This window comes from Arachis stenosperma, chromosome 5, assembly GCF_014773155.1.
Source record: "Arachis stenosperma cultivar V10309 chromosome 5, arast.V10309.gnm1.PFL2, whole genome shotgun sequence".
Taxonomy (NCBI): Eukaryota; Viridiplantae; Streptophyta; class Magnoliopsida; order Fabales; family Fabaceae; genus Arachis; species Arachis stenosperma.
Window position 1 is genome coordinate 11,464,483 of NC_080381.1, and position 10,537 is coordinate 11,475,019.

The following is a 10,537-nucleotide window of genomic DNA, read 5'->3' on the forward strand; positions in this document are numbered from 1 at the left end:
ACCTGAAGAAAAAAATCATATCTCTCTAATTTCACTCTTGTTCATATCTTCTCTTTCACTACTACTATCTCTTGCACCTTCATTTCGCTTTTTTATTCTCAAAAGGGAAGCAGAAAAAAGCAAAAGGGAAGTAAAACATATGGGAAAGAAAGGACACGGCGGAGTTGACGACAATCTTCGTCGGCGACGCCTTCTTCCTCCTTTTCTCCTTAATTATTTTCCTTCTCATCTCTTTCCTCTCTTATGTGTGTGTGAAGCCGCTGATGAGATTCAATGTCAGCGGCAGTAGTTCAAATTGATTTTCAACCTCTTTAATATCGACGGCAGTGATTCTTATGTGCGTGGATGGATTTTTATGTGTATGTGCATGCACAACAATGGATCAAGCCATCGTTGCTGTGGTTTAATGTCGGCGATAGTGGCAGTGGTTCGAGTCGCGTTTTTGGCCGCTTTACTGTCGGCGGTGGTAATTTTTATGTGAGTGTGTGGCGGTGGTTCGAGATGCCACTGCTGTGGTTCAATGTCGTCGGCGATGGTTCTTGTGTATGTGTCTGTGCGCGACGGTGGTTCAAGCCGCTGCTACTATGGTTTAACGTCGGCGGCAGCAGCAGTGGTTCAATGTCGCTGGCAGTGGCGATGCTTCGTGTGTGTAAACTTTTTTTTAGGGTGGTTAACAATGACAATATTAGAGAGATAAAGAAAAAAGATTGAAGATAATAGAGTAGGAGTGATTTGGTGTTTTAATTTATTCTTTAACAAAATCAATAAAAGATTAATGATTGGATATTTTTGTTAAATATAATTCATCTTTTAAGAATATAACTTTAATTTCAATTTTTTATGATTAGTTCAACATCTAAATTATTTATAGTTAAAAATAGCTATTTACTCATTTAAAAAAAAACATCCAAATGACGTTGTTTGATGTTTGAATTTTTTTTTTGAAAAAAATCCTAGCAGAACGAATTCCCACCCAATCCAGCTCTCTCAGGGTGGGATGGGCCAACCTGTCGGGTCAAAATTTTTTATTTTTTTTATTAAATAAAAAAGTAATTACTACTACAAAATTAATAATTATATAAGTTTCAAACACTTTTTTTTATTTTTTGTTTTTACTTTTCTTTTAGTTATTAACTTTATTTATTTTATTTTACAATTTCGTATATATGCTCAAATTATGTGTCTTATTTTTTAAAATAACGATGATTCTATTGACAAATATTATTTTGAACAATTTTATTAAAGTTAAAAATAAAAAATATTGAAAAAAATTATATTATAATTTGACTATTTTTTATTTGTATTTAATTTTTAATTATTATTTTTAGTTAATTTTAATTAATTTTAATTTTCAAAAACAAAAAATGTCAAGTGGGATAGCCCGTCGGTCCGCTTATCCGCCATAAAGCGAGGCAGACTAGCATTTTGAACCCACCTTAGTCGACAGGTGCGGGCCAGCCCGCACCGTTTATAGTGCGAGTCTAGCCGGGACGGGGTGAGTTGGGCGGGCCAGCCCGCTTTGCTACCCCTAATGCTCGTTGTCGTTGTTGTGCTCTCACCGAATCCTTCGTGTCGTGTGCTCGCGTCTAGCCTCTCTCCTTCTTAGCTAAGCTGGTCGCGTCTCTCGCCTCCATGTCTGCTTGAACACTGCTTCCTGCTTGTGTTATCGTCGTGCCTCCCTCTTGCCGCGCTTCCGTCGCCTCTCTCCCTACTTCGTCTCTGCTCAAGCTTTGTGATTCCTCGCATGCTCATCGTCGGCGGTTTTGTTTCTTATCCTTCATATGCTACTAGTTTTTTGCGTTGTAAAACATAGAGTGAACTACCAACCCAGCCCTTGTCCATTTCTCAGAATGACAACGCGATCCCTCACCATAAAAATGACCCACTTCGGTCCCTATCCTTTACTTTCGTGACTCAACGCGGGTCCTGTTGGTGTTTTTTCGTCAACTCTGAACGGAAAATGCTGACGTGTCAGGTTCAAAAATGGACAAAGACCTAATTGTCTCTAAATTTAAATTGGTTAGGGGTTTATTTGTCCCTATTCTTTAAATGATATTTTTTTAAAAAAATTTATTCATTATATTAATATTCTTTTTTTAATAAATTATTGAATATATGGTATAATAAGTACTAACTAATTAATAAATTATTCAAATTTAAAAATATTATTTATTATGAAACTAAATAAATAATTTCCAAATATAATTTTTAAATATATAAATAATAAATATTAAAATACGGTTAATACATTAATAATAATAATCCTATGATATAATATTAGTATTATAATCTAGATAATTTTCACAATAAAATAAAAAATAATAAACACATTATTTGATATATAATAGTTTTTTTTTCGAGTTTTTCTCTCTTTAAACTAAATTAATAATTCTATTTAATATCTTTGGACTAAAATACACCATGAATAGGCTACTAATACTAAATAAAATAAGACACAATATATATATATATATATGAAGATCATTTATAAACTCAACAAACTCAAAGTATCAATAATATTATTAATTTATTAATAATACATATTTTTATAAGGTACAGATCCATGAAAATTTATCAGAATAAGAATAATGTGATTAACTAAAATTTTATGTATATTAAAATTTAATTAAATGTTACATATATTTTACCCAAAATATTATTTATAGATTCATAATATTATTGATGTTTTGAGTTTATAAATGGTCTCCATAATATATATATATATATATATATATATATATATATATATATATATATATATATTATATATATATATATATATATTATGTTTTGTTTCATTAGTAGACTATTAGTAACCTACTTATAGTATATTTTAGTGCCAAGATATCAAATAATGTGTTCATTGGTTTTTATTTTATTGTGAAAATTATTTAGATTATAATACTAATAGTATATCATAGGATTATTATTATTAATGTATTAACCGAATTTTAATATTTATTACTTATATATATTTAAAAATTATATTTGAGAATTATTCATAATAAATTTGAATAATTTATTAATTATTTTGTACTCATTATACCATATATGAAGGGTATTTACAAATTTGATTAATTAATATTATTAATATTATTAATATTATTATTAATATTATTAATATTAATAAACGGTTATTAACCGTTTTGTACCATTTGGTTGAAGGGACACAACCTTTTAAGGATTGTGTATGTTCAAAACATTGTGTCTATTGGCTAAAAGGACACAACTCTTTAAGAGTTGTATATGTTCAAAACATTGTATCTATTGGCAATAGAAATGACACAACCATTTGTATACGTAACTAATCATAATTGCTACGTGCAATATGTATAAATAAGTCCTGTCCACTATTTCACAGATGAAGTACTAAGCGTTACACTATACTAAGAGATTTCTTTGTTCAAGAGAGTTATGTTCAAACATTGTATCTATTGGCAATAGAAATGACACAACCATTTGTATACGTAACTAATCATAATTGCTACGTGCAATATGTATAAATAAGTCCTTGTCCACTATTTCACAGATGAATACTAAGCGTACAATTTACACTTGCTAATTAAGAAATTCTTAGGTTTCATTGTATCCTGGGAGAGTATTGTCATCAACCCTATAGCAACTAAGTGTGGGGACAAATATCTCTCTAAAGAAAGCGATCTAATCGTGCCTTGAAACCACTACACAAATATAAGATTTTGTCATCTTACCATCTTTATATACCCAACAATATATTCAATAATTTATTAAAAAAGAATATTAATATAATGAATAAAAAATTTTAAAAAATATTATTTAAAGAATAGAGACAAATAAACCCCTAACAAATTTAAATTTAGAGACAATTAGACTCCTGTCCATTTTTAAACTTGACACGTCAATATTTTCTGTTTATAGTTAACGAAAAAACACCTACAAGGACCGCGTTGGGTCACGAAAGTAAATGATAGGGATCGAAGTGGAAAGTTTTTATGATAAGAGGTCGCATTATCATTATAAGAAATGGACAGAAATCGGGTTGGTAGTTCACTCTAAAACATAAGGAGAAAGATTGCCACATTAGTTTATCTGCGTCATATTTTTTCTCCTTCTCCTTGATACTTAGTTTGTTAGAAGATCACCAAAAAATATTTAACTTTTTTACTTACTTTTTTGTTTTTAATCTGTTATTCATAAAAAAATGTGACTTAGTTAATTTAATTTTCAATGTGTACAAAATGATTTAATAACAAATCCAACATAATTTGCTGGAAGGAGAAACAGGTTATCAAAAATTTTGTATTGAACTTAAATCGTAGTAGCCTCTAACGATTTATTTAATTTAAGCAATTGCAGCAAATTATGATTTTCCTTTCTACTAATGTATAAATGCATCTTATTTTATAGTTTCTTTCATTTTATTTTATTTTATAGTGTAGAGAGATATTTATTTAATTTTTACCGTTGAGTATGACAAAAAAAAATTTAAAATTGAGACGGATTTTCTGATTTTATTTTTTTACAAAATAAAAAATTAAAAAATTTATTATATTAAAACCAAACTTTTTAATTATTAAATAAAAATAATTAAAATTTTATAATTATTTTTAAACAATATCCATATTCTGGTAAAAAAAAATAAAAAAGACAATATATTTAAAAATATTATATTTTAAAATTATATTAAATTTTTTTTAATTGTGTTTGAATAGTATTTGAATCGTGTTCGAATTGTATCTGAACAATTTTTTTGGACAAAACACACTTTGATAGGCGTATTAGACGAATGTCTATATATATTATATTCAAAATGTGTCGGACAAATTGACACGGTAATTTAAAAAGTATATAAATTTTATAGCAAATGACGAATGTACCAATTTATTGAATGTTTCTAAAAAATTTATAAAACAATATAAATTTATTAAAAGTTAATATATATGATTAAAAAAATAATTAAAATTTAATTTAGATATACTCTAGTAATTTCTTTTAAATTATAAATTAAATCAATCAATATCATAATGTCATATGGGAAACCACCCAGTTTGGTAACTAGTAACTATATGCCCACACCCTGCACTAAGCCACTAACTCACCAGTCGTACATATTGAATATGAATGTCGCAAATTATTAAATTAACCTTTCCCACGCTTGAATCTCGCCTCAACTAAGATGGTTCTTTGGTAAAATACGAAAAATCCAAGGGCAATTAACCAAACTGCACTTTCCCGCCCAATCCACCCATCAGAATAAAAAAAAATAAAAATAAAAATCGAAGCGCTGCTTTTAAGTATCTGCATCACTCACACAACGTTACAGTGCAGACCTTCCCTCTTCTCAAACTTGTTGCCTTTTCTTCAACGGCGCTCAAACCCTTCATCTCATTACGCTGTATGCTATCGAACCCTTGCCACTGCTGCTTCTCCTTTTCGGTTATCTTTTTTAATTTTTATTATAATTTTTTATTATTATTATTTAGTTTTTGGTGTTTTTGCTCTAAGTTTTTGTCTCCAGCTCTTTAGGGTTCGGAGATGGCGCCCAAGGATGAAGTGAAGGAAGAAGATCCTGTTGAGTCTCCCACTTCCGTCCTTGAAGACGAGGTATCTTTCCATTTCTTTGCTTCCCTCCTCTTTATTTTATTTTATTTTATTTTATATTAATGCATAAATTTGTATTTTGAATTTTATCTCTTTGATGTTCGCTATTCACTATTTGTTGTAATGCGCCGTTTGATTTGTAAGGAACCGCATCCCTATTTGTGTTATCGTTGTTAGCCTTTGGAGGTTCAGTGTCGTCGTAGCAGTAGATATTATTACTAAGTCTTGTGTTATTTTTGCGCTGTTGCTGGCTTTATTTATTGGGTGCAAAGTGCTTATGATGTGTGTTTTTCTTTGTGTTCATGGCCTTGTTAACGGAAAGGATGCTTGTGCTGTGAAAGTTGAAGTTGAGTCTGATGAAGTGCAGTGCCAGGAGGCGCCTGAGCTTACTGATACTCAGTTTAACAAATTGGATGAGCTTTTAACTCAAACAAAGCTCTATTCCGAGTTTCTGCTGGAGAAAATGGACGACATCACACTTGTATTGTTTTATATTGTGTCCATTTTTATGCTGACTTTTTCTTTCTGCCAATTCATTGATTTTGTACCCGAGCTCTTATTGTTTGAATTTGTATTACTAGAATGGGGGCGAGCAAGAGAATGAGCCCGAAGAGAAGAAAGTGCGTGGCCGGGCTTCTAAAAGGAAAGCAGCTTCACAGTGCAATACTGTGAGTGGAATGTGCTCTGTTAAACTTCTAGTGTGTTTATATAACCTGGCTGATCTCTATCTATCTGATTACATCTAAATAGGAAGCTAGAAAATAGTGATATTCCAATACAATTTGGTTAATAACTAATAAGTAATGATATTTTAAGTCAGAGTTGTAAGCATGCATATGTTTGAGGTTTTCATAATCAGTACTATGTGATCATGTTTGGAATTAATGTAGACGAGGGCCAAAAGGGCAGTTGCTGCTATGCTTGCAAGATCAAAAGAAAGTGTTAAGATAGAAGATATTAACATGACTGAGGAGGAAAGAACTGAGAAAGAACAGAAGGAGCTTATGCCTTTACTCACGGGCGGAAAATTGAAGTCTTATCAGCTTAAAGGTGTAAAGTGGTTGATTTCACTCTGGCAAAATGGATTGAATGGGATTCTTGCTGATCAAATGGGTCTTGGGAAGACCATTCAAACAATTGGATTTCTTTCACATCTAATAGGGAAAGGTCTCCATGGGCCATACATGATAATTGCTCCTCTAAGTACCCTCTCAAATTGGAAAAATGAGTTTTCTAGGTAGGTCATTAGGTGTTTTGTTGACATTTTGTTTATTTAGTTTTACTGTGTAATGCTGCGCTTTTCTGATCTTGTTTGTATGCATGTAAATAGGTTTGCACCATCACTTCCTGCAATTATCTACCATGGCAACAGGCAAGAGAGAGATGTAATCCGACGGAAACATATGCCTGTAACCATTGGCCCCAAATTCCCCATATTAATAACTTCATATGAGGTTGCTTTAAATGATGCTAAAAAACATTTAAGGGTTTACCCTTGGAAGTATCTTGTAGTTGATGAGGTACATAAATTCAGTTATTTGATGTGTAGTTTTCTATTAGCTGCATGTATACTTAGATAGTTTTGATGTTTATATATATGCTTCCAGTGATGTTACTAAATCTTTTCTCCCCTTTGAAGGGACACAGACTCAAAAATTCAAAGTGTAAATTAGTGAAGGAGTTGAAATGGATTAATGCACAGAACAAGCTACTTTTATCAGGGACTCCTCTTCAGAATGACTTGGCAGAGCTATGGTCCTTGTTGAACTTCATTTTACCGGATATTTTTGCTTCGCTTGAAGAATTTAAGTCATGGTTAGTGTCTTTTGCTTACTGGCTATCATGAGTTAATTCTTCTTTTCTTTACTCTTCTGATGACAAGTCTGCTTTGAATTGTTTTCTACATGATCAGTGGTTGTTTATTTGTTTAAAAGCAAAGGGAAATGGTGTCTTATTTTCACTTTTGTACAATTAAAACGTTTTTTTGCAGGTTTAATCTATCAGGAAAGTGCAACAATGGAGCAACCAAGGAAGAATTAGAAGAAACAAGAAGAGGCCAAGTATTCTTTCTATGATTTCTTTATCTACCTGATTACTTTTCTATTGAAAATATGAACAGGATAGCTAATTGGCATCATCACATGCAGGTGGTGACTAAGCTTCATGCCATACTTCGACCCTTTCTCCTGCGTAGAATGAAGTCTGATGTTGAGATTTCATTGCCAAGAAAGAAGGAGATCATTATCTATGCAAATATGACTGAGCATCAGAAGAAATTGCAGGATCATTTAGTCAACAAGACGTTGGAGAACTATTTTGCGGACATGAAGTCAATGGGTAAGATTGTCGGAATTTTTCCTTTGAAAAACAGAAGGGTTCTGCATTTCATATGCCTGAGCCTTATAAAAGTCTTGTGTTGCATCTGCAATCACACAGGACTAAAGTGAAATATACTAATACAATTTGGTATTGTATTGCTTTACATCAGGGCGTGGAATAAAGACGCTTAATAATTTGGTTATTCAACTTAGGAAAGTCTGTAACCATCCTGACCTCTTAGAGTCTGCCTTTGATGGTTCATGTAAGTACCATGCTATTAGAGGTTCTATTGGTTTGGTTCTTTATGGTTCTCAACTAAGCTGTGTTTTGCTGTCCTAGGGCTTTATCCTCCTGTGAATGAGATAGTTGAACAATGTGGAAAATTTCGTTTGCTTGAACGGCTGTTGGAAAGGTTATTTGCAAGGAAACACAAAGTATGTTCACCAATTATGTGATTGTTTCTCAATACATTATTTTATTTTCTCCAAGTTGTTATGGTTATTTGTGTTTGCCAATTGCTTTCAGGTTTTGTTATTCAGTCAGTGGACCAGAGTGTTAGACATACTGGATTACTATTTGAGTGAGAAGGGCTTTGAAGTTTGTAGGATTGATGGTAGTGTGAAATTGGATGAAAGGAAACGACAGGTCTGTGCCAGTTCATGGATAGTATTAGCATGAGCCGTTAGTCTGAATTTATTTGTTGTTCTTGTTATAAGTTTTATATAATGCTTTAGATTTTTAATCCAAGTTGTACAATTTATTAATATTAATTTATAACATGGTTGTCTGTTTTACCTAAATAAAGGATTTGTCTTTTTACTTTTTACATCCACTGCAATAACATTTGTATTGAAATTGCCAACTGTTCCCTTTTTTGAGCATTTAACTTAATTACCAATTTGAAATTGAAGAGAGTCAATTGAAGCATTGTTCATTTTTAACTCTCGTGAACAGATCCATGAATTCAATGATGAAAATAGCAATTGCAGAGTTTTTCTTCTTTCTACTAGGGCTGGTGGACTAGGAATTAACCTTACTGCAGCTGACACATGCATTCTTTATGACAGTGATTGGGTGGGTACTTTTAGCTTTTTTCTCTGCTGCCAATTTTGTCTATTTGCTTTATATTGTTTGATTTCTTTGGAATATAATCTGCTCATTGTATATTGTACTCCAGAATCCTCAGGTAGACTTGCAGGCCATGGATAGGTGTCACAGAATTGGTCAAACAAAACCAGTTCATGTTTACAGGCTCTCGACTGCTCAATCTGTAGAGGTATTTTGCACAATCTTTTGGCTGTTCAATGTTTTCTGTAGGCTGTGGATAATAGCTTTTTATATTGAAATGGATATGGTGATATCTTTCCAGGGTCGCATGCTGAAAAGAGCTTTTAGCAAGTTGAAACTTGAACATGTGGTGATTGCAAAAGGACATTTTCATCAAGATCGCACAATGCTCAAAGTGGATGAAATGGAGGTTCGTACATCAGCAGTTACTTTCTGTTTCTTCTATACTACTACTACTACTACTACTGCTGCTGCTGCTGCTGCTGCTAGACGGTTATTTTCTTGTGGTTAATATCGTTTAACTGTAAAATTGACTACAACTATGCATTGATTGGGAAATACACAGGCATACAAATTTTCAGTTGTTTGCTTTTGCATATAGTATGGTTGTCTTTTCTATGTTTTAATTTTGTGTGTACTGATTTAAGGAACAAGATATTATGGCATTGCTTCGGGACGAGGATGCAGCTGAAGATAAATTGATACAAACAGATATTAGTGATGAGGATTTGGATAAGCTGTTGGATCGCAGCGATCTTATTGCTCAAGATCCAAATGATGACGACAAGGAACTCATTCCATGCGATGCATTTCCTCTTAAAGGACCTGGGTGGGAGGTTGTAATTCCGACGGCAACTGGGGGCATGCTTTCTACTCTTAACAGTTAACTATATATCGTTGCTTTAGAAGGACAATCTAGGCCTATTATATATGTAGTTAAAACTTATGATGAAATGGCTTTTTGGGATGGTCTCGTACGATTATGATATCTCATGCATAGCGGTAATGCCTTGGCGGGGGCATTCAGTTTTGTAAATGCTGCTAACGGAACTATGTTTTGAAATGGTGATTCTTGAGGGCTGATTATTGCTCAGATAGTGACTTTTATGAGTTTTATCTCATGTTTGACTCTTCATGTATTTTGTATTTTTGTTCGATGTTGTAAAAACCGGACCAACTCGGGTGGCCAGACCAAAATACCGGTGGTCCAGCCTCAACACTGGTTCGGGTTCGTCATAGGACCGGGCATAGCAAAGAATTGGTGAGAATCCCTTTGACCCCTTTTTGTTTTGTAAAAACTGGTGAACTGACTAATTAGTTCCTTTGTTTTTTTTTCCCCCAAAAACCCATCAAACGCAGTGTCGTTTTACCTTAAGAAAAAACATAATTGAATTGAATGACATCCCTCATCTCCAACCTCCCAGAAGAAATTACCAGTCTAGAATTTCAACAACTTATTGATATTTAATTTTTAGGGTAATACATGCATAAATAGATTAGGAATCAATATTACATAGATGTTCTAAACTGAATTTTGTTACATCTTTGTTTCGTTTATTGTTATTAACTT

General features: G+C 32.5%; 1 protein-coding gene across 2 annotated transcripts; it reads left to right on the forward strand.

Annotated features, from left to right (window-relative positions):
• The first annotated feature begins 5,308 nt into the window (after window positions 1-5,308).
• Window positions 5,309-10,226, forward strand: LOC130982098 (ATP-dependent DNA helicase DDM1). Of its 2 annotated transcripts, none has more exons than XM_057905954.1 (16): window positions 5,309-5,374; window positions 5,485-5,583; window positions 5,903-6,061; window positions 6,162-6,248; window positions 6,471-6,817; window positions 6,911-7,100; window positions 7,220-7,395; window positions 7,571-7,640; window positions 7,728-7,917; window positions 8,069-8,161; window positions 8,239-8,333; window positions 8,425-8,544; window positions 8,854-8,973; window positions 9,077-9,175; window positions 9,269-9,376; window positions 9,615-10,226. In XM_057905954.1, the coding sequence occupies exons 2-16, from the start codon at window positions 5,515-5,517 to the stop codon at window positions 9,852-9,854; spliced, it is 2,163 nt and encodes a 720-aa protein (XP_057761937.1). In that variant the 5' UTR covers window positions 5,309-5,374; window positions 5,485-5,514; the 3' UTR covers window positions 9,855-10,226. The 2 variants fall into 2 exon arrangements, with proteins under 2 accessions (XP_057761937.1, XP_057761938.1); XM_057905955.1 differs by having other exon boundaries at window positions 5,310-5,374; window positions 5,498-5,583.
• Window positions 10,227-10,537: the final 311 nt, after the last annotated feature.